The 27720-nt window shown below is 37.3% G+C and overlaps 1 protein-coding gene across 1 annotated transcript; it reads right to left on the bottom strand.

Annotated features, from left to right (window-relative positions):
- Nucleotides 1–873: 873 nt before the first annotated feature.
- PAXBP1 (PAX3 and PAX7 binding protein 1) lies at nt 874–27716 on the bottom strand (the record flags this gene model as incomplete). The annotated part of the gene is made up of 18 exons (XM_008943804.1): nt 874–1545; nt 3573–3727; nt 4142–4288; nt 5736–5802; nt 6067–6143; nt 6899–7020; nt 7171–7315; nt 9382–9581; nt 11744–11859; nt 12310–12409; nt 14718–14841; nt 19412–19601; nt 20519–20739; nt 21565–21668; nt 22285–22506; nt 23952–24128; nt 25817–25945; nt 27644–27716. Coding segments are annotated over 18 exons (2487 nt in total), but the record flags the coding sequence as incomplete, so codon positions are not given.
- Between the last annotated feature and the right edge of the window lie 4 nt (nt 27717–27720).

Below are 27720 nucleotides of genomic sequence, written 5' to 3'. Positions count from 1 at the left end.
CTTCCTCGAGGAACAAAGCTTACCAAGTTGCACCGCAACAGCTCCTTGATAGACGAGTTTATTGAAAGAACTTTTAAAAGCAGGTATTTCTGAATGTACTCCATTAATACCAACAGCTCAGAAAAACAATTTTTCAGTGTCCAAATGAAGTGTGCATATTACAAACTGTAGATTTTGAATATACTCATTTATACCACATGACATGAGCATAAAATACAATTTGTTAACCAGTATGCCGACTTATTGCTGGTTTCCAAAAAAAGTAGGGCACATCTAGAAAGAACTCTTAATCCAAAGATATTACAGTTGTTCCATGCCTTGGATGACAAGGTCAAGGTCATGAGTGGTCTGATATAAATTGCCACATTTTTCAAGTGTTTTCTTTTTAATTTGCATTTAAATTAAATGCTTTTTTTTCCAAGACTATTCTTAAATGCTATTGCATGGGAGGTGTAACATTTGAGTATTTACTACAATATAAATACTTCAAATCATGAAATAAAAACAAAAGTTCTTCACCCTCATTTTACTGACATCTTCAACCATACCAATCAGAAGAAACAAGTTCCATGTATGAAGTTATAAAAAAAAGAATAAGATGCAAACAGTGAATTGGACCAACTTGCACATGAACAAGGGTCCAGAGTTCCTGGGTAAATCATTACCCCTATAGAAATGAAGTGTTTGGGGAAGTGCTGTCATGTATACTTGCACAATAATCACAAGTTCTCATTGTATACCTGTATCTAAAACAAAATAATAAAATATTAAGTACTGATTTGGATTTTCCTTTCTGTTTTGTTTCTATGAACAGTCTTAGGAATTCCATGTTCTGAATGCAAATATTTTTTTAGCTATTCCAATCTGAGTGCAGCACAGCTGCTTTTTAAAGGTCAGGTTCCATTTGAAAGTGCCTCTACGGTAGCTAAAATGATTTTCATACATTTGAATGTTTTGCCAGCCCTTTTGACCAATAATATGATCATTTTTTTGTCAAAATAAGTATTTTTTTGCAAATGAAAAGCTTATTCCAACAGTACAAGATCTCTATATCCAGTGTGAAAGCAACATGGTGGTATAAATATATGCATACATTGTATTACACAATATACTATACACATTCCAGTTAACCATGGAACAATTAACAAGATGAGATCACTACTAATCATGGGTACAAAGTATTTTTGTAAAGAAGATTTTGAGAAACTTTAAGGAAAATTTGATTTCTGGAAAGATGACAATCTTGGGATTCCATTTTTGTTTTCAAAGAAGTAATTTTTTTTATTTATATTTAAGGATGCTGTATGTAAGAATGCACTTTGTATTAAAACAAAGATCAATACTTTACAGTTTAAGAAACTTTACATATGTACATAAATTACACATCAGGAATGGTTTTAAAGCTCAAAATGAGTTTTCAGAAAAGTCTATTTTACTTCTATTAAAATCTTTAACTCCTTTACATTGTGATCATTTGCAACTGTCACAGCATGATCCAGTGCTCGGATGCTTGCTAGGAGCTTTATGATCTGCTTTATGTGCTCCCTAAAAGAGGAAGGAGATGTCAATACAGGGATGTAGCAACAATGCACAAGTTATTAATATTTCAAAGGCTACATTATGAATCCATATAACAAAAGTTTCAGGTAACTTCACATCATCTTTTTCTCCACTTGCTTAGCGTGACAGAATCAGTTGGCTATCAGCTTTGTACTGAAATGGAAAAATTTATTTTGGGAGTAGGAATTAATCATAAAATGTTGTTTAATACTACATGTGGCATAATCTCAAGAAAAAGTCTTGGATTATTTCTGGTATTGTGCAATGAGTCACAGCTCTCTTGGCAACTAATGTTTAACCCAAAAAAGAAAAAAGGCACCAAGTACGCTTTAATGTATGCCTTAAAAAGCTACGACGCTTGCCACCAATGAGCTGCATTACCATTTGAGTCAATCTAGGAAGCTTAGACTGAACAAACTGCTAAGAGAAGTTAAAAATTAATCTTAAAAATTAACCTAGCTGATCTGTGAAACACCATCCAACTTTTGGAAAACTAGCACAGACATGAGATACATCAAATTTCTGCTGAGAGGGAAGTGTATTTTTGTTTCAAACAACTGTACTAGTTCAGTTATAAAAAGTAATATTTCTCCTGCAGATTTATTTTGTCTGCTTAATGGGGGCAACAGCAACATATTTGTTAATGTTGGGAAAAAGTGGGAGACAGAAGATAGAAATTAAATTAGAACTTACCAAGGGGAAAAAAAAAAAAAAAAAAAAGGATGAATTCAGTGTTTCTCTTGTTTTACCAAAGTTATCATTTCAGCTAGTAAAGCAAGTTCTTTCAAGTTTAGAAACAGGTTACTGAGAAAGTTTAATTCCTACTAGGTTCTCTCTCCACTCCTTCATTTCAATTCCAGCATCATGCTAGGCTAGGCATTTTTGGTTTAGAAAAGGTGGAGTAACAAGTCTATTTTGAATTTGAATCACGACGAAACTTTAGTTGGCATGTGATGCTACTATTATACTTTGGACAGAATGTTCTGAGGCATAACCCGGAAGCAGATAAAAAAAAAATTGTTTGAACACAACCCAGTGTGTCACAAAGCTTGGTGTTTTCTGGAAAGTTGAGGATTCATATAGCGCAGCCAAAAGTGACTCTAAAGATAGAAAAGTGTCTAATAACTGACATGGTAACTGGAAAAAAGTTGACATAGAAAAAGTCAACTCTGAAACAAGATTTTTCTGCTCTGGTTTAAGTGAAATTTCTGTCTGTCTTTCAGTGCTGTATGATAAAAAAGGCAGAAGGCTCTAACCCCCTGAGAGCCTCAATAATTGAAGAGTAACAATGGCTCGAGCAAGTTCAGCTATCAAGACTGACTAATGCAGGTAGCAAGGGGGTTCATCTTTCCGAGTTTCAGGTTTGCTGGAACAACAGAACTATTGACCTCGAAACCTCTCCTTCTCATGCAACAGCACAGGAATGAACAATCTTCCAGTCTTGTTATATTCCTGCCTATCAGTGCAACTATATTTTAAGCTTACCATTGCTTAAAACAATACACCCATAGCATTTCAGGCTACTTGGCCATTTGTAATATTTATGCATCTAAATACAAGCTTTTAATTATGCTACTTATCAGATAGAGGTAAAATGACTCTTCTGTCTCAGGGGAAATTGGTTCATAGAGTTGGTTGTGTAAAGTCAGAACTTCTGTACCCTGCGCAAAAGCACAGTTTGTACTTTAGAAGCCGTTATGCAGCAATTGGCAACAGGCTCACAAGCTGAAACAATCCAAACCCAGCAACTACAAAATTAGCCACTGCCAGTGACACTAAGCAGTAGTGCAAAATATATTATGAACATTTAAAGACTTCCAGCTACTGCTGTTTTCAAACACCTGAAAAATCTCCCCACCTAACATAGCGTAACATTTCAAAAATTTGAAATGAAGGAAGCTTCAAAAGATGAGTAACCCTGTCCATGCTGCTGCCTATGTTTGTATGCAGGAAGCACAAAGAAATAACAGAAAGCACAAAGATTGCAACTGTGTTCACTCAAAATAAGATACCTGGCGTTTCTTTTCTCTACATCAGAGCAACCAATGCTGTTTCTATAAATTGTATCGGCCAGATGGACAAGGTATCTACAGAAGTTTTCTAGCTGAGAAATCGTCTTGTCTCCTTTTAGATTAGTGAACCACTGTTTAGGAAAGCAAGCAATTACCTAGACATAACAGGAAAAAAAAAGTTAAACTCAATGCAACAAAATTTTAAAAGCTATCTAGCATCATTTGCCAGGTAACAGCTAACATCATTTCTCTGCTAGGTAAGATTGCAGTGACAAGGCTCAACTGAATGAAGCTGTGAGAAACCAACCAAAGAAATGTAATAAATCCAAAATTCAAGCAGTAAAACACTGAAATCTATACTAATACTTAAACTATCTACAAGTACAAGACAGATAAGGATCTTTCTTTAATTTAGATATTTTTTAAAAAATACACATTTTTTACTGTCATTACAACTTCTAGATATCAAAGCCAAGATTTCATAGGTAACCAAGTATTTAACTACATTTTTCCTTCAGCTGAAATTTGTGAATTACAATCCATTGTAAACATTGCTTGAGTTTACTTACACTTTGAGCTTTCTTAATGCTGTCCTCTCCATACTCGGAATTTTGAAAAGCCATAAGAATGTATCTATTTAGCAGACCATCTATTGACAGTTCCTGGAGAGTTTTGTTTGAGAGGATTCCATACCATTGGAGAAAGTTTCCTAATAACTGAAAATACAACACAGGGAAAATTATGTATTTTAAAGTGTACTGAAACCAGGAAGTTGATCAAACACTCTAAAGCCTCTCCAAATGCAACAGCACGGCCAAGATAAGCACTGGAAATATGCCTTCTGTTAGCTTCAAACCTATTCAGTATTCATAATGTACTAGGACAGAACGTTATGGATTCTCATACAACCACCACCACCACCTCAACTTTACTCATGTTCTGCATAAGAAATCAGAAAAATATAAGTCTTAAGCCCTCTTGCTGTCAGCGTGCCCTTATTTCCACAGCACAGGGAATCCTGAGACCAAGGGTACAGCTGCTACTCCCCACCGGCGTATGGCTGCGGAGAGCGGCTGCCAGCCTTGCACAAGTGCACGCAGCCAGCAGTTCTGCTGTTGATGCAGAGCATCAGGAAACACTGAATGAGCACTTGCCTCCCAGCTTCTATTTCTGCTCGTCTGTGATGCTATAGCTGACTCGCTTGCACAAGAGAGATGTATTTTTAATGCTTCCCTAAAATAAAACAGTGGTAATGGCACGCACGCTTCTAAACACCCAGGCCCTGAGATGTTACCAGAAGGAGGTAATTTCGCTCTCAAAAAAGACACAAGCCCTAAATAACTAATCTGTTTCACTTTTAACCACAGCATTTTAATACATCAGCTTTGAAATAAAAGTAAATTTCTTACATGCTGTCTAGAGGGAAAAATACACAAAGTGGAAGAACTCAGCGTCAAATACTTTAAGCTAATGAAGTGATTGCAAACCTATTCAAGAACAGAGCCTCCCTCTCTGCTGCAGTTTAAATAGACAATTCCAGATAAGAGTTCTGATTGCATGATCATGGAGATCAGCAGCTCAACCAACACAGGTCTCATATTTTACTTCTCTGTTTAGTTGGGAGTTAAATTTTCTTCACAGCCTTTTATTGGAAATAAACTACACCAGTCATAGCTTCTTACAGACCTTTGCTAACTATATTACACATTCCACACACAGACTTTTCCTTTCGCACTCTTTACAATTTCAATTAAACTAAGATTAAACTGCTCTTACACTTTGCAAATAGCAGCGAGCTTCCAATAGCAGTTGGAACCTCACGGAGATTCTCACACCAATTATATAAATTTCTAATATATAAAAAATTACAAACCAAGCGCTCTCTCATTCTCATGTAAGTGAAATAAAAGCAATGTATTTTATTCTGACAAGCACAATGACTATAAGAAAATGGAGTTGATTATGCTAAGTAAACACACATAGTGTTTCAACTTGGCAATCTTTTCAAGAGGGCACAGCGCATTGTCAAAGACCAAGAATCCTAACAGAGTTCTTTTAAATTAAGTTAAAGCACTTTTCATCTATGGTTTTCCAAGAATTTGAAGAGGATTTTATTGCTACACTGTCTAGACCAGAGATTTACTGATGTATTTACTGACTTACCTTAACAGAGGACCAAAACTGACGTTGGAAAAACAAATATGGACCAGAGTTCTTGTTTTCTAAGATGCTGGAAAGTAAGAGATTTCTTTAATGAGCAACCAAGACCACCTCTGTCTGGAGTTTGCTGGCTTCCTCCTTCCCACACACAGTTAATTTCTACAAATATTCCCTTCCATCCTGCTTGTCTTTGCTAAATCCTCACAGCATAACAACGAAAGATCTCCTGTATCCAGGCACGGAACCATACTGGGGAAAAAAACCCTGTTAACTGTGGACAGAATACACCAACTTGCCAATAAAGGTCTAACACCACAGTTGAAAGCAAACTTACTTTTTTGGATATAAGGGCATGAATACATCATCATCTAGTGTTCTCCTCATTCTTAGCAACAATGCCTTTAAAAGCATCTGAAACAGATAATTATTTTTTTTAAGAAGTGTCCAAAGCACTGCTTAGCAGTTAACCAGTCTGAAACTGATTTTCAAAACAAAGAACATTTGTAACCCTAACATTGAAAGGCATACACACTTAAGCACACAAAAAGTCTCAGAGAAGCCTAAAATCATTAGCAGAGCTGAAATTTGATGCTTTCAATAAAACTCAAAGGCAATGGAATTACTTTATGGTTAAGTCTGGCTACACAATTAGTTTCTGTGAAGTCAGGGCTTACGTAATTTTTAATCTTCTGCTAACTTGCCCATACATGGGCACTTAGGCCCATCTCCCATTATTCTAAAAGCAAATAATACATTGCATTAGTTACAGCACCCAAACTCCTGACACTAGTTCTTGTATTCACAGGATATAAGTAAAACAATCAAACTTCAAAAATTTAAAAAGTCAAATAACATTTCAAAAGGTCACAAAGCTCTAAAAAAAGAGAAGCCTGACTATTTGTGGCTGACCCTGAAAGGAAAAGGGCAGACCAACAAGTCTTAGTATATTTGGTATCTCCTCATCTCTACCATCTATTTTGAGGAGACTTCATGAAGTTCCTCCTGCTAATTTATCACCATACTTGACACTGTACTTAGACTGCAGAGCATCGAGCAATTTCAAAATTCTCCTTCTTCCTCACTAAGCATCTTGTCTTCTTCAATGCAGCATATGAAAATATATTCAAGTTCCTTAACTTAAAGATATTGAAGAAAAAACAACTTACCTGTGTATTTTTGTTTTCTGCATTCACCACTGTGGGATATCCATCCACTAGTTTCTGCACAAGTGCTACCATTCGAGATGTTTGTGTTGTAGAAAAAGGATCCCATATATTTTCAGAAATCACTGTGAGAAAGAATTACTCTGTTTTGCAAATACTGAAATACATGTACTAAGGCAGGCAATACTTTACAGAACAGTGAAATCTGAAAGCACAGACAAGCATCAGCTTCCACAGACACCCCTTTTCCCTCCCTTTCCTTTCCAAAACTGTACCTGTTAATTTAGGAAGAACAACTCTCTCTACAATGGTAGGCAATAGTGAAATATCAGCATCATCTTTCACTTGCTCCTGTTCTTCACAGCCATAAAACAGTAATGATTCAAACCACAACATAGTCTCAAAATCTCGACACTTGCCCTAACAAAAAAAAAAAAAGATTTAAAAGTTAGATTACTAAACAGATTTGAAGTCGAGACATTAAAAAAAAAAAAAAAAAAGTAAAAATACAGTATTACATATGCAAGTATGATACACTCACAACACATAACAAAATTACTTTAAAAGAGTTTATCAAGTGTGCTAAGCAGGCTGGGTAAGCAGCAAATGAACACAATAATAACATGAAAATCTAGTCCTTTCTGCCAACATGTCAGGTGCCTATCTGCACAGAAAATAATATTTTTTAAAAAAAGAGATACAGTGCCTCAAGACCAAATAGTCTCTTAATCTGACACAAGGATGGGCAAATTACTTCACCTGCTTTGGCTCCAATACTTCTGAAGCAGTGACACTGCTTCCTTCAGAAACACAGGCATGTCTGATACCTGAGAAGTGAAGAAAATGTTCTGCTCCTTTGCCTGGACACTACTAATGTTGCCATCAATAGGTCACGTTAGTGTATATGGACAACCCAACCCAACCAAAACCTGAGCGCGGATGGGGAGCAAGGTCAATTTTCCATAAACCAGCTAAATCAATCAACTCACTCTACAATCACACAATCCCTAGGATCTAAAAAAAAGTGAAAATGGTGGAAGTGAGACTGCCTTTTTTTTTTTTTTTGGAAGCCATGGCCCTACAGATTTTAACTTTTAATTGCACATGAGTCAAATAAAAGCCCACTGATTAGGGTAAAAGTAAGAACTATAGTTCATTTGTGCTGCATTATAAAATTATGCTTTCTGGATTGAAAACCTCGTTTTATGAACGCCTTGTAATTTTTCTAACTTAAATACTTAACAGGCTAGTAACATGGAGGAACAAAAATTATTAGATTTGAGAATTCTGTAAAATGTCTCCAACTAACATGAGCTTTTTTTTTTCTGCCAGCCTGAGAACTCACACAGAAATAGCACATGGGAAAAGGAGAATGTACAAAAACAGTTTTAAATTTAGTAAGGACACTTTTCATAGATTTTCCCCTCATTTATTAAAGTTAAAGACTCTGAATGCTCCCTGAAGAAGACTAGCTTCCCTTCCCCTGCAATCAGAGTGGTGGTGACAGAATATCCCCTTCTACAAGTATTCTCTTCATAGTTCAGAAAAAACACACTTGTGAAAACAGGAGAGATTCAACCATTTGTGAGATAGGCTGACACATCTGCAGACGGTGCTGTAGATGAGTTAAGTTGTGAAATGGAAGAAGACAATCTGCCTTATTAGCCTATCTTCCTAAAAAGAAAGAACCCAAGCTTATGCAACTGCACTTGTGCCTTGATCCGTTCCCATTCCCCAATAAAAACCAACATGGCAGAAAAAAAAAGTTCCTACCACTACTGTGAAAGTAAGTACCTGCCTGCAGAAGAAATAAGTTTCAAGAGCTATCACTGGTAGTAATTAGAGAGTAAAGGTTAAAAAGTTCCCTGAACTGTTTGTCCTGACAGCTACTCATGTCAGCAGACACGCAGGCCAGACGATGAACCAGTGATACTGGGCAGCAACAATGTTGCCCTCCTCTTCCCATGTTCCCTACCTAATACCTGGGCAATGGGCACTATGACGAATACTTGGAAATTGCCAGCTAGAGTTCTACAGGGTATGAAAGTGTGGGTGAGAGGGAGAAAAAAAAAAAAAAAAAAAGTATAAGGTAGAGACATAGAGACATAGTTTTAAGTCAACAGAAAAGCAGGCTTCTTGGTTCCACACTTCTGAAGAAACAACACCTCTAGAATCACAATTTTATCTTAAGTATTTTAAAACCTAAATGTATTATTTAAGAAGCTGTTTGGCTTTTTGGTCTGTATCACTGAGAAGGTACTGGCATGTGCTGAATTGAACTCTGGCCTGCTGGGAATCCAAAAGACAACAGTTCAGAAACGTCCCAGAAAACTTCACCCTAAGAGATGTGCCCATTTTAAACTTCATGTCTAGAACATGCACTTAGAAGGAGCACACAGCAAACATGCAACTTACTTTGCTCTGCACAAGTATGAAAGAACCGCTATTCAGAAGCTTACAAAGAAGTTGCTTGCAGAGGACCTTACCTCTAAAGGAGTCCAGATAAGCAGCTGAAGTCTGATTAAAGGGTTAAACAGCTTGGGTAAACAGAGGCCAATATAAGCATCCTTATAAGAAGCAAAGTACTTTGAGCGCCAAGCTTCAAACTGTGACTTAATACAATCAATTGAGTAAAAGCTTTCCAAAACATCTTCGAAAACTTTGCTGGATTCTTTCAATATACGATCTGGTGAGGGAGAAAAAGAGCAGTAAGTTATTCACCTATTCCCTGTAATACCTCCTTCAAGGCAGACTTTGAAGCTTGCTGGCAAAAGCTAACTCCTATAAATAGAACCAAAAAACCACTACCTTCAAAGGTTCTGTCACTTCTGCCTCAAATATACAAAGCAATAAGGACATGAGTACTCTCTGACATATTGTTTTATCACAGGTCTTGTTTTAAGCATTTCATACAATGATTTTCAGCTACCAGACACTGGACTGGTATCAGGCTGTACTCAGTGTGGATCTTTACTTCAAAGCTGGAGTTGCTCTGCATTAGAGTCCGGAACAGATGATCTCCATTCCAACCCAAATTATTTCAATCCAAATTATTCTACAACTTTGCTCATCCAAGTGCAAGTACAGGAGAACATCTCATAAGCCAACAGAATTAGCACTTTGGACAGAGTGGGTCCTGGCAGACACCATGCTAAACTGTCGTATGCAACGTGGCTGTTAGCACTGGGCAACCATTACAATCCCATAGCACCTTCCTTAGACCTCCTTTTTTTTTGTCTTCACAGTACCAGTATTCTGTGCAGTCCAAACCATTTTCTCTATACATTGTTTTCCCTTCATCTGTTCTAATTCCCAGGGTTAGTTTCATTTTAACCAGTCATTTTTGCTGCAGCCAGAGTTTTAAAAGTTTGGTTACAGCAGTAACCTGTGCACAACCAGCATAACTACTGCACACAGCATGTAGAGACAGTGCTGAGGGAACATAAGATTACATCATAGAAACACTTTCCACACTGGGATCATGAAGAGATGCTATAAATAAAGTGAGCAGGTCCAAAGTGCATCCCTCTGTTCCATGTAACTCAGAGCTGATTCTGGACTTAAATGAGAGCTACAAATGATAAAAAAAAAAAAAAAAAAAAAAAAAAAAAAAAAAAAAAAAAAAAAAAAAAAAAAAAAAAAAAAAAAAAAAAAAAAAAAAAAAAAAAAAAAAAAAAAAAAAAAAAAAAAAAAAAAAAAAAAAAAAAGGTGCTTTAGGTATACTATGCTTACTCAAATAGCAATTAGGCCATACTGATCCACTAATCTAGAACATTTCATTTACCAAAGTTAATCGTAGCACCTAACAACCCTCAACAGTTGCTCTGTTTAACAGAGAATTCTCCCTGCATCCACAGTTTTAGTAAGTCAACCAGCAACTAAAGGTGTGGAAAGTGCATTTTCTGAATTATCCAACTGCTTTTTTAAATATGTTCTTACTTCAGGCCTCCACAAGCACTTAGAGCAAAGACTCCAGCATTTTTATTACACTCTCTGTGGGAGGTGACTTGTTTACTTTAAATCTATTCTATCCCTTCATTTCATGACCCCTACCTCTCATACTGTGATGTTTTACTTTCTTGGCTACTGGTTTCACAGTAACCACTGTAATTGTTTGCCTTTTAACTGCTGCTGTAATAGATGACCATTCCAACAAACTATCCACACTTCCCTTAAATCTCAGGTCTCTTGCAGTTCTCCCATTGCTTACAAGCCATTAGCTTAACTTGCAACCTCATTTACTGTGTAATTAGGGTTATGCATAATTGCCTAATAATGGTTACTTTGACCAAGCTATCATAAAACTGCAGGTGGATTTCAAATCAAGTCAGTACGAGGGCTTTCTGCAATGTTTGCGCTGAACATTCCTTTCTGTCATCTGCAAGATTTGCCAGGCTGTAACAAGAGCCTACAAAACTTTTGTCATTGCATTTCTAGATGCTTTCACAAAACTCCAAGAAATACTTCATATCAAACAAAAAAATGGTCCAGAATTTCATAAGCAAAACAAACAGATATTGGAAGAATGATAAACTACATCACAAATTAGAAAGAATACTTAGCATTTCACTGAAGGTACAAACCCTTGATGCTTGCCAGCAAAAGAATGTTTAAATTAATAAAAAGAACCTCACTAAGAACGGCGTATTTAGTTATCGGCAAGCTTCACAACAGGTTGTTGAAAGAGACTGGTTTGGTCACTTTGATGATCCAGCAAGGAACAGTTCCTAAAGTTTCTCCAGAATATGGTGAAATATACACAGAGGGCTGTATTTTGATGGATTTGCCATTTTTTCCCCTGCCTAATTTTCTGTATTTTGTTACATGAAGCTTCAGTAGCTTTCTAACCTCGCTCCATGTTGAAGTTGGTAATATCCGTTGAAGTCTCCTCATCGTCGCTGGAAAGGCCTTCCAGATGATCTGCCATCTTCCCAGTTTGCTCTCTTGCTTGTCTACGGCGAGCTCTGGAGAGGATCGACAGCGTAAACCAGCTATTACTGTTTTCTCTCCGCTAGACAATGAACAGACCCATCTAAGCTTGCTGTAATTTTTAATGGAAGGAAATCCATGTTGAAAAAAACTTTCACTATGTTACCACCTCAAATATTCTACTATGTTGCTGCCTCAAAAAAGCAAAGGAAGATACATCAGCAGAAACAACACAGACATGAAATGAGTTTACTGTTCTTCCTTTTAGTGATTTCAAATCAGTATCATGCAATGGTGACTTGTTCTGTACACCTGCATGGTAAGTTAGGACATAAGAATACCCCCAGCCAGCATACCGATGTAAGTGTTTTCTTCCCTTTGCAGGAAGGAAGCAAACACTGCTACTTACGTTGGTATGTCACACAGGACAATTATATTCTGCAAGCAGGCAAAGATTTAATGGACAACAAATTCCAGTACTTTACCTTCTAGCCTCTCTTTCTGCAGTCCGACGCTTTACTTGCTCTTGATAGATCGCTCTGTCTCGGCCAAAAGATTCAAGATTTGGTGCCATCAGTGCTTTATCTGTAAAATTACATTGACAAAAATTAAAATGCTTATCTACAATTACATACACATGTTGTAGGCAGTTTCATAAGAGGCTTTTACTGACTTTCAACTAAGTGTAATTGGAAACAGAAAGTCAAAGTTTTCAAAAGATGCACCCAGAAGCCTGAATTCGCAAGTGGAGAGGTTAAAAGAGGAAGCAGTGGAGTGCAGAAAAATCTTCACTTAAATATCAAATAGTTTTCACCATACTTCACTCTTGTACTTCTGATACCCCTGTCCAATTGTATAAAAGTCAAGAGTTTTAACAGAAATTGCTTAAATTGAATGTTCCAAGACAAAGTGTTCCTTAAACACGTTCACCACGTATCTTTTCAAAAGAAAATGAACAAAAAGAAAGGCAGAGAAGAGTCGCCAGAGCAGGAATATATGATATTTCAGAGTTCCAGTCACAGTATTTTCTAAGTTTATATGTTTTAGATTGCCTAAAGTTTATATGCTTTAGATTGCCTAAAGTTTAAAATGCGTCAGAATCTACATGAAAAGAAATTGTCTTCCCTCCTCTTTTAGCTGTGATTCATTATAAGTGTTCCTAATTATAGAAAACAACACAGCTAACCAGTGAAGCTGCTCAGCAACCTGCAAGCAGACCCCAAAGTCTTTCCAGTTCATCTTTTTCAGGTAAATTTTAAAAAATTGATTGATTGTTAGGCAGTGCTCAAGTCCATCCACTAAAATATAAAGATCAAAATCTCAACAAAAGCCTACCCAAATTTCAGGAGTAAATGTACATGTTCTAATTAAATCTATTTGCAAATCCATCATTAAAAATATTAATGATTATCTATGTCCATATCTCAATTCTATACGAGAACTACTAAAAGCCTTAACATACAGATGAAGCCGTCATTTGTCCAATTTTTTTAAGTAGGATTTGAAGCCGAGCTACTTGTCTTCACGCCGACGTAAAACAAAAGTTGGCAGACAAAGTCAAATTCACTTCTAACTCTTTAGTGTTCTGACACTGTATGAAGAAAAGCAAATTGTCTATGTCTGCAACCCATCTAATCAAAAGCTGGCACGAATTCCTGGTTTCTGTGATAATTTGAGGAATGGAATTAACTATTTCTAGATACCATGAAATTCCTTCTCAAGACGCCCAGATACTAAGAAAGATCTCTCTTCAAAATCCAGCCTTGACAATGGATTCCCATCCCACCATTGAATCCCAGTCCAAATTAATCCATTCTAAGCATCTTTTAGGAAATACATTTCTAGTACATTAGGTTTCTGGTTCTCACTATGGTATTTTCATGATAAAACTGCAAGACCTGCATGTGATGCTGGGGCTCCAAATAAAGTCCCTAAAGGGAATATATACACTAGCCACTCTGAAAAGGGATGACCAACTCTGACACCCTAACACTTTATCACCCTCAATAAGTTGTATCTAATGGTATTAACGAAATTTGACCTCTGGACACACCATGACAGAATAGGAAATGACTTTTAACTATAGGGTTTTAGGTCAGCAACAGGACAGAGGAGAAAGCCATTTTTAAAAATGGGAAGCTCTGCAAAGCAAAAAGATTACTATTTTTAGTAATGCTATTTGTTCAACATGCTGAATAAAACCTCCTCCAATGAACCCACTTTTTCATCCAACATTTATACTTTTGTAGAGTTTTACATACTGAAAAGTAATCACCAGAAGAAAACTTCTCAGTGAGGATTCCCCATCCACACAGTCACAGTAAGAATGTATTTTAACCGGCCAATTTTAAGATTAATTTCATAAAGGGCCATTTTGTATTAGTCTGGTTTCTAACAATGGCACAAGCGGCTTCCAGTTTTTAGCTTTACCAGTTAAGTGTCTGAAATGAAATAGTTACGTTGTCTACAAAATAGAGGATTAGACAGAAGCCAATTCTAGCCCAGGGCTCCATGGCTTTGTACAGAGTTAATTCTACACGTTACAAGAAATTTATAGATTCAAGGTTAAAAAAAAAAAATTATGACACAAGAGGAAAATCAGGATTCACATGCTACCACTACCACCACTGTTATCATGCACACATTTTCAGTGCTAGGAAAGAGAAAATATAGTTAGGAGCAACAGAAAGTAGAGATGAAGTCAGAGTTAGAGTGGCTTTGATTTTAAATCAAAATGAATTAGAGAACTTTTATCTAAACTTCCTTCTACCTATCTCAAGAGTAACGAAAAACTTTAAAACAGTCATAATTCATACATTTACATTCAAAATTAAGCCATACTAAGTAAACAAGGTTGTTTAATGAATAATAAAAACCTTCAAGATGGACTGACTTGAATGGCTTGAAAACTCCGAAGATTCATCTTTAATATCATCTTGTCGTCTTTGGACAAGGCGGGAAGCTCGCTGTTTGTACAGCTGGTGCATTGCAGACTCAAGCTCATTAATCAGGGGCACCTGTAAAAATACAACACACTACGTAACATCAAATCCTCTAGGTGCTTAGTTTCTGGGGTGCCATACTATTCCGAAGCATAACGCCTTCACTGTACTTCTAGCAGCAAACTGTTCCTTTTTTACCCGTTTGTATCATTTGGGCCAGTAACTATTTCAGTGTGGAGAAAAGGCATGCATTTAGCAACGCTGGCAGCCTTCACCTGTAGCAATAGCATTCTGAAAGCAGCTTCTCTTGACTGAGGTGAGGCTACACAGTGAGACAAGCATTTTAGTGTGAAATGTTATTTCAAGTACTCATTTTCTTACCTAAAAGCATTACACACTGTGTTACAGTCCTTACAATTCTTGGACCTCACTGTTCCCTCTCTATCTTTAAACAATGTAGTACTCCTCTATACTAACAAGAAAACAACCTGACTCTAAAGAGTGAAAAAATAAAGCATGAATCCAACCTCCTGAAGCCAGTATATACTGTTTTGACATAACATTTGTTAATGTATACTGAAATATTATTACTTAAATGTAATAAAACACTACACAAGCCAACAGGTATTTCAAATCAGTAAAATGTTACTTTTGCTTATAATTAAAAATTGTGCAATTTGTGCAAGTTAAGCACAAAGTATATAATATATAAAGTATATTAGAACGATACCGGCTTAAGTCAGATCAGACCTGCCACTTTAATTTTTAGGCTTTTGTCAGTGGACTAAGTATCAGTAGCAACTATAACAAAAATAGATTATAACAGCTAGGAATTTCCTGAAATTAAATAGCAGATTCACTGTTCGCGTTTGCAAAAATTAATTTCCCGGGACAGGTTAAAATTAGATTACTATAAATATTCAAATACAAACCAGAACTCTTCACAACCTCTTAATTCAGAAAGGCAAGTCCTTTTGGTATGGACACTTAAGCTATGTCCTCCTTACCTCCAAGACATATGTTTAGTCCACAGTCCTCCAGACTTTTACCTCAAGCATTTCACTGCTGCCTATCATCCAGGATTAGATTTATTTCAAAACAAAAGATAAAATACGAAATTGTTTCCTGACGTAATTTAGAATGTGACTCAGCAGCTATTAAAGAATGTCCTCCAATAAAATATAAGATTATAGGTACACAGAGCCATTTCAGCTGAGAATGACACAAAACAGAGGAAATATTAAGCAGAAAAAAAACCACTAGCTCTTTGTGGTGCACAGTGGCTACAGGGATTGAAGCAAAAGCAACTCTGCACCAACCCAAAATACATCAACTGTTGTTTTGGAGAAAACAGAGTAGAGAGAAATAGGAGGAGGAAATATCCCAGCACTGAAAACATATATTCAGAATTTAAGATGATTTTGAAAGCAGAAATAGTAATTTAAGAAATACGAGGTTTACTGCCGTTTACCATAGAAAATACAGCTTCTTCTCTTACACATTTAAAGGGTATTCTGAAATTGAGAAGTGAAATGAAAATTTTTCACAGGAACCTTGCAGGTTCTTTCTGTAATTGTCTCAGGATTAAAAAAACCAGCTATGTATTCAGATATATGAATCCACTTTAAAGTGCAAAAGACTTAGAAGCTGTTACTCTTCTATAATCAATACTGTGGTTGATGAGTGACAGAGTTGCACTGACTACTGTAAAGTTACAGCTCTTATCCACCAAGTTCTGTTTAGTCAATAGTTTAAATTCTAACTTAAAACCTACAGTCCCACTCTGACACATGCCATGTGTTTTGATAATTTGCATTTGCAGGTAAAATAATAGTTCATCTAACTCTGTTGCCAAAGATATGCTCAGACCAATTTAAACTTTTTATATCCCTTGCAGATTCCTACACTCAAAATGTAAAGACACCATTACCTCTTTCTAGCCTTCTTGGAAGGCATAATTTTGACAACCATTACTTATGAAGGAATTCATGCAAGCATCTTACGCTCAATTAGTCTTATCATTTATAGGGCCTGAAATCCTACAGAATTTGACATTTCTATTACTTGTTTCTAAAATCTGCATAATAGCTGCCTCATTATACTCTCCAATGCATGTTACCAATGAGCAAAGCATTTCTAACATTCAGAATCTCTTCAAAATGGAATACAAACAATGGTTTTGCTTGGCTGGGGGTCATGAAGGGTTGGACATGGTGAATAGGTGCAGAAACAAGGCGGTAGGAGGAAGTCTGACTTATGATGATGTGTTGTGCTCTCTAAAACTAAGTGAACAAATATACAAGAAAACTTTAGGGGAAGGGACTCCTCTGGAGTGGGTAAGTATATTGTGAACCTGTTAGTCAGTACCAATGTGAATTTGATTAATAACCATGACTAGCCCTAATAAAAGAGGAAGCATCAAAGCATCATATTTAAGAGTACAGGAAGGGACCTAGCTTTACAAGCACTCAGTATGTGTTCAGATATGCGTATGTACACACATATACACACAGTACTGTTCTTACACATATGGACACACATATTATATGCTTTTGTATATCGTAACCATAACTAGATACGTTATATTATGAACATACACGCACTTTAAATATGAAGTAGTCAGGGCCACAGGTTCTACAAAAAAGCTGAAGGCAATTTATCTCTACACTCAAGGATAAGAATTTGTCTGGCTGCATTTCATTATTTCATATAAAGAGAAACTGACACTGATTTTATTTGTTTTACTGACCCACATCCTTCTTAGAAAAACTTGCGGTGTCCTTAAGCTACAGTTTAATTTGACAGTACTTTTATCATGCTGAAAGCACCGAATTCCAGAATTATGGATTATCCAGCCAAAGAACTGAGGAATATACAGGACACCATAATAAATGGAATACTCCTGTTAAACTGACCAAGTCACCTCTTAATTTTGCAACTCACTATACACACAGGTTCTGCAGCAGTCTCCAAATGAAAACAGCAAAACTCTCTGAATGACCCTAAGAAGCAGACGATAAAAATCACATCTTAAAAGTTCAATTGCCTGGCATGGCAGGTAGGGTATGGAGAGGAAGCTGTCCACGTGTAGAATCCTTAGAAGACCAACTACCATTAAAGCAAAGGTATATGGTACAACTTTAACATGTCTGTCTGCTACAGCTCGTTTGCTGTACAGTGGCTGGATTTATTTATTAGGATAGCTAGACAGATCAATAACCTTCCTACAGACTGAACTGAAATGGTTACACTCTCACTTAACAGCAAGTTTTCCCAGTTTATAGAAAATATGGGAGACTGAAAGGCTTGGTTTGTATACAGAACAGTGCATTATAAACCAATTTGTTTAAAGAAAATATTTGAACAAGACAGCATGGGCTATTGAAGAGAACCTCCAGACACAGCTTACAGTTGTCACAAAATAAATTTAACAAGAGGTCTTTAAAAAGCAAATGCTTAATAAAGATTCAGGTATTTAACTTGCCTTCTTAAATACAAATTTATTAGAGAAACATAAAAACTTATCCTGAGCAGGAATTTAGGCATCCAGACACTGTCTGGCACTGACAGAGCTTCCAAGGAAAGAAAGCACCTCTTACTACCCTCAAGAGCTCATGCAAATACAGATTCAGAAATACTGCTTTCTTCAGTGAACAGTATCTATTGTAACTGACCAGTCAGCTGATGAATTAACTGGTCCACACTTCCTGACTTTGTTCACAACATAGCTATTCTACAATTTACAGGATTGAAGATGGGACTCTCCCAGTACCACTAATGCTGGACAATTGATGTCTAACCATTTAGCAACCAGAATGCTTTTACATTCCTCTCCCATACCTAACAAGCTAGGAAAGCAGGAGCTTCAACTACTTGAATAATTCTGACAGCTAACACATTAAGAAGATACTGTGCTATTGTATTCAAGTCATAAGACAATAATGAAACAGCCTACGTACTGCTAATTGAATTTTACAGCTCCTGTGTGCATATACATATATTACACAGGAGCTTCTGTTATATTACAGCAAAGAAAGTAATTAAAGCATAATGAGTAATGTAAGACAGAAAGACTAAGTTTTTAAGTTAGACATATAAAAGAGTATCACACTACAAGAAAGAAGTGTATTTTTAAGTTTGGGTGTCTTCAAACCAGCTACACTATTTTTAAAACTTTTCTCCTTCAGACACTAGAGCACTACCAAGTATGTGAAATTGCCTGGCAGGAGGGAGTTTGTAAGAACACACAAAATACAAGTCTTTGTTACTGTGTTCATAAAGCATTCCAGAAACTAGAAATGTTGCAATCCAGCCCTGATTTTTGTTGATACCCAACACAAGTAAAAAGCAGCATCTGAGTAAAGTTGAAATGCCAGAATATCTACCAAAATCCTAAAGACAATCTAAAAGTGTTTCTATACAATCTAAAGTCAGTGATCTCTTGCACTGTGAAAGAGGCTTCTGATAATCAACTTAGCATGACAAGAAGTTCTTTTCAACTACTGAATAACCAAACCTTTAGAAGAACAAGTTCTCAGGGGACATTTTTCAAAAACAGAGGGAGACGTGGTGTTTGGCATGTACTAAGAGTCCCTATTTTTTTTTTTTTTTTTTTGTAAAAAGATGAATGGTTTTGCATCCTTACCTTTTCACTGAAACACTCAAGCAAGTCTTGGACATACCCTCGCATTTCTTGCAAAAACTTATACTGTTCACCAATACCCCCAGAAGACCCTTCTAATCTTTCAATTGCCTTGGTAGAGTCCTCTCGGCTTTGCTGATGTTTCTCATATTGCTGCCGATTAGCTTTGTGCAATTCTTTCATAGAGTCCAACCTGAAGGGCAACGGATAAATAGCAAATTTACATCCAAAAGTCTGTATATTTCAGAGCGTTGAGATATTAAACAGACAGAGCAAGTACCAAGCCTATATACGGGAAATACTGCAAAGATGTACTCTCTTTCATTTGTCACTTCCTCTCCTGTCTACATAAACAGCAAAGATAATGGTTTAAACTGACTTGCTAGACTATGCCGAGTGCATTGCACTGCCCACTCCCACAGATTTTCACAGGAGTTGATAGCACTTAGAATAGTGCAAGACTGGCCCTAAAGTAAAACTGTGAGGCAAGGTTTTAGGGGGTGGGGAAGAACTATAGCTTGTACATTCACTGTTCAAAGGCTGTAGCACTTCCAGGGGCATACAAACCAATTCTGAAGACATACAAAGTGCAAGCTGTTCACTACAAGTGATTTCTCACTGCAACTGGGGTTGTTCATTCAGTAGGACCTTTTGCGTACCTGACAAGCAGATTACAGTGTTTAAACAAAAAAAAAAAAAGCCTGTATACGCTAAAGTTTAAATTCTTTATCTACTTATGGGAAAAACTCTTAACTCACAGTTTAAAATAATGTAACTTGACAAGCTAAACACCTCACTGGCCTTTTAATTCTTGACTATAAGCCTGTGTAGTGTCCAGAAGATGCAACTCAGACCTGTCTTCAACAAGATCAACGGCCTCATATTTAAAGCTTCACTTCCACAGAAGCAATCCAAGAAGATTTTCGAACAAAGTGTCAATGTCATCTTCACTTTGAGCTTTATTTTTGTTTGCTTTTTTTTTTTAAATGGGTGCACCAGTCAGTACTTTTCCAGCGATGAAACTCTGTGTTTGCTCACCGAGACTAAAAGATGCCTGAGGAACCGAAAGCTAGGGGACAGGTCTAAGTCTAAAAAGACGGTCTGTCCTACCTGTCTTTAAGCTGTTTCTTTACCAAATCAATAGTAACAGGAGTCATCTCATTACTGGGAGTTTTGAAAGGAACTGTATTATCTGTTTTTTGAGACTTGGTTTCCGATGACCCATACGCCGCGTAAGTGTACGGAATGCCATATGATGAGCCGTAAGACAGCGTCTGGTAAGTGTTCTGGTAGTACAGATTATTCACTTCAGCGGGCTGACTTGGTTGAACCTGATCGAAGAGGAAATGCAATTGTACTACATTAGACTTCAAAGAAAGAAGCTTATTTTCTTTCATATCTAAATGTTATAAAGTAAAAAAACGTAGGCAGGTACATTTATAAAATGTAATCATCAGGTGGATTTAAGTGTAGAACTTTCAACACCTAAGTTGGGAGAAAAATTCCCCCAGAAGCACCTTCATAAATGGATAGACTCTTAGTATCATCATCATTCTAAATATTTATACCGATAACATGTTATTTACTGACAATTTTAATTAGCCTCTAACTCCTACAATAACCAAATGTTTAGCACCACAATAAATTTTCCTAAGACCATTTCAAAATTATATAGGTACTTATTGTGTTTTGTTGGGGTTTTGCTGAACTTTTTTTAAAAATCCTATCCTCCTAACTGAGGCAACTTCACTACAAATGCGCAGACAACATTCAGGCACAACCTGCTACAAATTCCAACTCTGTGCTGTAACACAAGACACAGAAATAACAAAGAAACACACGCTGCTTACATAGACTCTACAAACCAAACAATAAACGAGGTCTCTTCCAAGTTATTCTAGTTCTGGCTTAGGCTGCAAATAAATGCTAGTTAACCGCAACATAAAGAATGAGCTTCTGCCCACAACAGAAAGACTAATGAAATGGACACCACTTGAAACTTAAAATCTGTCCTCTCATTTCTCTTTAAAGAATATCAGAAGTTACAGTCTGAACTTCTCATATAAAATAGCCTCCTGTAAACCATTACAAACTTGAGTAGATTTAGCTAATATATACAGAAACAAACCAAAAAGATTTCACAACTAAATACATGCCTGAGGTATATTGATTCCTTTCCGTATCTGTTCTTGCTCCCATCTACTGAGCTCTTCATCTTGCTCTCCTGACACCAGTGCTTCATCATCACTTCCCTCAATACCTTAATATGGGTGAAACAGACAGGTAACAAAAAGAAGATGATGTATTCACAGTGAAGGCCACAAGCTCAAAAACCTGAGACACCATGTTTCGCTGGGAACATGTCAGCACATCCTTCTTCCCTCTTCATGAGGAATTAAGGATGCTAACCTGTGAATTACTGCCACAGAGGTTCCACTTAAAAAAATCCAATGGGTAAATTTGCAATGAACTGCTAGAAAGGCTCTCTAATGTTAAAATCTTCACTATTTTATTATGCCACTCATTCTCCTTTTCCAAATTTTACCTGCTCATCAGCAAGAAGTGTTATACCAAAGAATGAATGTTTTTCTTTTCACAGCTACATATTTCCTAAAAAACAAAGCACAAGAACAATACTACTTAAGGCTTAGTGTATGTTTCTACCTGATTCAGTAGAGTTGTGTGCTTCTAAGCACAAGAACATAGTTTGTGCCCAAAATTTTATAAGCAGATTCCATTATGGAGTACTTTTCCTTTGAAATGGAATACTCCAGATTCATGCCTGTTTGAAAAACGTGTTGTTTGAAAGTGTTGAATGGGAGCACTTGTGAAAACAGTGTGAATGTTTATCAGCTGTCCTTCTAAAAAGGTTTTACCTATTTCCTCAGCAATCTTTTGCCTTTGGGATTTTTCCTTCACTGTAAAAACTATCCTCCTCTTCTCGTCATCATCTTCATCATCACTGGCATCATTTTCATCTTCTCGAACAAGGCGGCCTTTACCTGGTTCACTGTCAACAGGGGTAAAGTCTCCAAGTTCACGAGCCATTTGACGCTTTTTCCTAGCGGCATGAATAAAAGCAGCATCTGGAATTTCTCCTAGAGACAAACGTTTGCACCATTAAACAACTGCTGCAACAAAAAGGGAATTATGACCTCTAACTAATCTCTGCCACCCTGTCAAATCATCTTTGCAAAACAAAACAAAAAAGAGAGGAGAAAAAAAAAATCCATTCTCACAGAAACATTTGCAACCAACTTGTAAGCTACACATGCAAACTTTCTGACCAGAAACTCTCAAAGCTGGGATCTCGCCCAAAAAAAGTCTGGCTCTGCTTCCAGCTGCTCACGTGCCATAAAAGAGCAGGAGTCTGATGTTCCTATGGGAAATATTCCTAATGAAGATGAGGCCCTTTACAAGAGCTGACTATTGCAAAAGGAGGAATAAAATGATGTTCTTGACTGTGTTACTTCCTGTCCTGATATTGCCCCCACCTCTCCTTCCTTTGGGGGAGGGAAAAACATCAGCCATTTCAACAGCTGGTGATAGCTCAGACATTAAGAGGACACCAAACCAGACAAAGCTAATGGGAGAAGATCAGACAATCAAGAGTGAACAAGAAAAGCTGACCTAATTAAAGAAATCTAAAATCCCTAGCACAAAATCCATGCAACTTCTATAAGTCATATAAAGAATGGTCCCCCAAGATCAGTTTCTTTAAATCTGAATAATTTTTACCACTATTTTGATTAGGAATGCAGAAAAGGTTAAATTTCTCTTTGGGCCTGACTTGAGACACACTATTCAAGCCAGCAGTATCTTTAGAGATGCAACAACATATATATCACACCATTTTGCAATTCCTCTAAAAGGAAAAATTATTTGGGAGTCAGGTAGGAAATTCTTTTTCCCTTTAAATATGGCCATATCTGTGGAGCCAGGACATCCATCTTCTATTTGGGGAGCACGCTACCACAAGTTAGCTAACAAACAGTAAACTAGTTTAAAAAAATACTATCTCAGACTGATTTCTTTGGCCTCAGGGCCTGACCAGAACCGCATTAGACAAATGAGATGGGGAAAATATTTGAGATACCTTGCAGACCTGTAACTGAGACATTCAAACTAGAGACAGAATTTTAACTGAAGGCAGTTAAAATTCATGTGAAGTCATCTATTCCAAATCTAGATTTCCTTACAGGCTGTCATCACTTTGAGAGACAAATTCCAGCTTTTGACATTAGGATGAAGTGTAAATATGGTACTTAGGGTCATGGTTTAGCAGTGTACTTGATAGTTTAACTCCATGGTTGGACTCAATGACCTTAAAGGTCTTTTCCAACCTAGACAATTGGTTCTGTAGTAAAACATTTTCTCTCATAAGGCTCATAAAAATGAACAGCTCTGGAAAATAGCAGTTTCCCAAGTTCTCAGATGCTTGATGTATAGCTGGAAAATACTTCCTAATCTCTCAAATACTTAGCCTCCTGTAAATGCTGGCTAAATTATTTGTTAATGTATCAGACATATTACAAGAACCAACCTGGGCGGAGAACATTCAGTGATGATAGTGCACTTGAAAAAGCCCCACCAGCTTTTGGTTTTTCTTCTTCCTTCTCACTTTCAACTTCCATTTCTTCTTCACCATGCTCACTGTTTGCAGTCCCATCTTCTTGACCTAGATCCTTAATCTGCCCTGTCTTTTCTAGTGGTGGTTCAACTGGTAAGACAACAAAGACCATGTTTTACCCTTTTTATGAATATCACTTGAAAGTTTGGTGTTTTTTTTTTTTTTTTTTTTTTTTAAGGTCTAACAGACAAAAAATTTAAAAGTTGAACAACAATCTTATTGTTTGAGATCTAGTAAAATACACCTTCCTAACTGTGAAGTCACTGACCTGCTCTCACAATAAAATTTGACAAAGCAGGTGTCCCAACAACCACTAAACATTCTACATATTGCCAAACATTAAAAAAGTTAGAGGGAACTCAGTAATTAAGATGGAATATGTGCAACCTTCACACAGCCTTTTATGTAAGTAAACAGAAAGCATTGCCCGTATTACACCAGAGGTTTCCACAAGAACAGCCTCATTTCAGAACAACCCTTTCATTTGCCTCTTGGGCAGGGTGCAACACTACACTACACTAGGTGGGTAACACACTATTTGTACCTGCTGCCCTTATCTGTATGTAAAACCCCACATGCTAAACCCAGCTATCCAGTCGAAGCTGCACATAACTGAGTTTTGAGAGATCTGGTTAGGGAATCTAGACTACTGACTCAGTGGCAGCCTTCAGGTCTTTGCACTATAACCAACCCAACTACAGACTGCAAACCAGACACCCAGAAAATCAGCATATGCTAGCCTTGTGCAAAATGCAATTTTTTAAGGATATTTGTGACAGAAGCAATAATTAAGATCCAGTTTCCACACATCACCTGAACATTAGCCACAGAAATTTTAATTTCTGGGTTTGCTTATGTCTCATACCACTGCACAGGCAACTTAAAGATTCCAATAAAAAAGAATTTCAGTTGTTTGTTTGTTTGTTTTTATTTTTTTATTTTTTAAATGCAGACAAAGCTTTTCAAAGTCTTTAAGATTTTTAAAAGCCTAACGTCAGTAACTTTAAAAGGGAAATTTTCTGCATGGGACCATGTTCAACTCTCATATGCTTCAGCTGTACCATTGCAATCTTCAGATCATAAGCCTCACAGCTTGCATTCATAGCATTGTACATCATTACTCTACATAAAAACCTAACAAAAAGGAGTTTACCAATAAGCTTCTCAAAAAACAATAGCAGAAGTACAATGAAATTGAAATCCCAGGATCTAGTCCAAGCTCTGAAGGACTATGCATTGTTAAAAGATCCTTTTCCTCCAACACTTTCATCTTGTCATGTTAATCATAAAGACTACCCTAAAGCTCAAGACCTGAATCAGGCAGCTGTTGAGTAACTTACTTAATAACAAAAGAATACCACTCTGCTCATCCCAAAAATCTTCCTTTTCAAGAAGAGGAGTTACAAGGACATGTTGTCAGATGAGCACCAGGTACAGTTCTAAACTAACTTGATTCCTTCCTAACTCAACAGGAAGAAACTCATCTGACAAACAGAGCTGAAATACAAAAACTACTGAGATCTACCGACAACCGAATAGGTAGCCAAGAAACTTCATCCTTCTGCAGTCATTCCTACATAAGAAAGAACCAAAGGATTGCCTACCAGCTTCAGACCAGCATTTGTAAGGTTCAAATGAACACAATTAAGGCAGACTTTACATCAAGTTCTAAATGCTAAATCCTCTAAAAAGACTAACAATTCATCTTGCAAACAAGTAATTTGTATTTAAAATAGTTAATCTTTTGCATTACAAAAGTTAGTTCACTTTGCAGTTACCATCTGTTGGAGAATTGACCTCTGTTCTAACTTTTGATTTTTCAAGATCTTCTTTGTATTCTTTCTTCAATTGTTTTACAATCTTTTTGCTGTAACTTGATTTCTTCACTTTAAAAACTTCTTCAGTTTCTTTAAAAGAGAAGTTGGAAAACATTACATCAGGCCTGCCAAGAAGTAGACTTACTTTCTTAAGTCTGTAGCTAGAACTTAATGAATGCCATTAACAACATAATTTAACGTGACTTTACATCTGCACTGTTGCAACAAAACCAGTCCTATACCCTTTCATGTGGACTCATGTCTACCTCATCTTTTTGATGTCATTTTCAAGTGTACTCATCCTGCTCACAGAATGGTCACAGAAAAGCAAGGCAGAAGTTATACAAAACTGTCCACATACGGCCAGCTTGTATCTGACTAAAGTAATCTTTAAAAAAAAAAAATACACACAAAAACAAAACCCAACACCAACAAAAAACCCACAGCTGATTCTTCACTGTGACCACAAATTTGGAAGAAAATTACATAAAGCCCAAACATTTTGGGTCAATAGGCTTTTCACCGGTACACATATACACAACTAACGAGTAAAGAGATGGCTGGTTTTGGTTGTATTGCCACCACAACTGCCTGCGGCATTACAACCTGCCAAAGGGCATGCAATCAGAACTAGGTGGCAACAAAAACAATCGAATTTTGATGTATGAAATCCAGAAATACTTGGGTTTTAAAGTCTATAGTGTCATTCCTTGTTTCCAGTATTTCTAGCAAGATTTCAAAGCACTATTCTTAGAATCTGAATTCCAGTGATTACAAAATAATTCCTTGTAAGAAAATTCAAAATGTATACTAACTCTTCTGCTGACAACAGATATCACAAAAATAAGCTCCTCATTCATCCTGAACTTCTAGAATGCAATGAACTCTGGAATTTGAAGAGGGGATTTGGATAATTTTTTTTAATAGGTAATAACTATTATCCTTATTCATATTATCTAAGTGCGAATGAACCAATTCATCAGTGCAGTACCTGTTGGAATCCCACAAAATTATTAGCTGAAACACTATACAAACACAAATATGCTACCTTCCAAAAAGTTGGGGTCTAGAAACCACCCAAGCACTTTTTCCACTATTTGTGAAGGTTAATTTACTAAACTTTTGGACGGCTAAATTAACTAACTCCACAACAAAACACCTGTGGCTTCACATGGAATTTGCTACGACAACAAGGAGACCAACGTGACCTGTGAACATGAGTCACATCAGATAAAAACAACCTCGACACAAAGCCGTACGAAAGATGCCCCATAACCATTACTGCTGGTCCGGGGTGGGGGCGCAGGGGGCGTTGCACAGCTGCTGGCCCTAGTACCTGCTGCCCAACAAACCCAGGACAGGCTAAAGCCTGCGTCCTGATCAGCAACCCACCCAGCTACAGTGAGCACAACACGCGTCCAAACAGCAACCCAAGCGGGGCAATCCACCCCGCCGAACTGGAATGAAACCCGCAGAACATCACCCCGCTGCTCGGAGCTTTGCAGGCCCCCCGGGAGCCGCGTCAGGCCCGATAAAGGAGTGGGGCTGAAGGCGGCTGCCCCCTGCCCGTGAATCGCTGCCGCCCGCACCGCGCCCCCAAGGGTTCTCCTGCTCCTAAAAAAGATAAATAAAACAAGGGTCCCTGTTCTCCCGGGGGACGGAGGGGTGCACAGACGACGGGGAGACGCGATGCGGGCTGAGTGGCTCCGAATCCCTTCCATCCCTGCATGCAGCAAACCAAAGGCCCCGCGGCCTCGGTGCCCGCGGGCGGGCAACCCCCATCCTCACCCTCCTCCTCGTCCTGGAAGCTAAGCAGGCTGGCCCGCGGCACCTCTTTGTTCTCTCGCGCTCGCTTCTTGTCCTTG

Source organism: Merops nubicus, unplaced genomic scaffold (assembly GCF_000691845.1).
Source record: "Merops nubicus isolate BGI_N331 unplaced genomic scaffold, ASM69184v1 scaffold7347, whole genome shotgun sequence".
Classification (NCBI taxonomy): Eukaryota; Metazoa; Chordata; class Aves; order Coraciiformes; family Meropidae; genus Merops; species Merops nubicus.
Note: the sequence above shows the minus strand (reverse complement) of the source record. Positions and strands in the feature narration are given on the sequence as shown.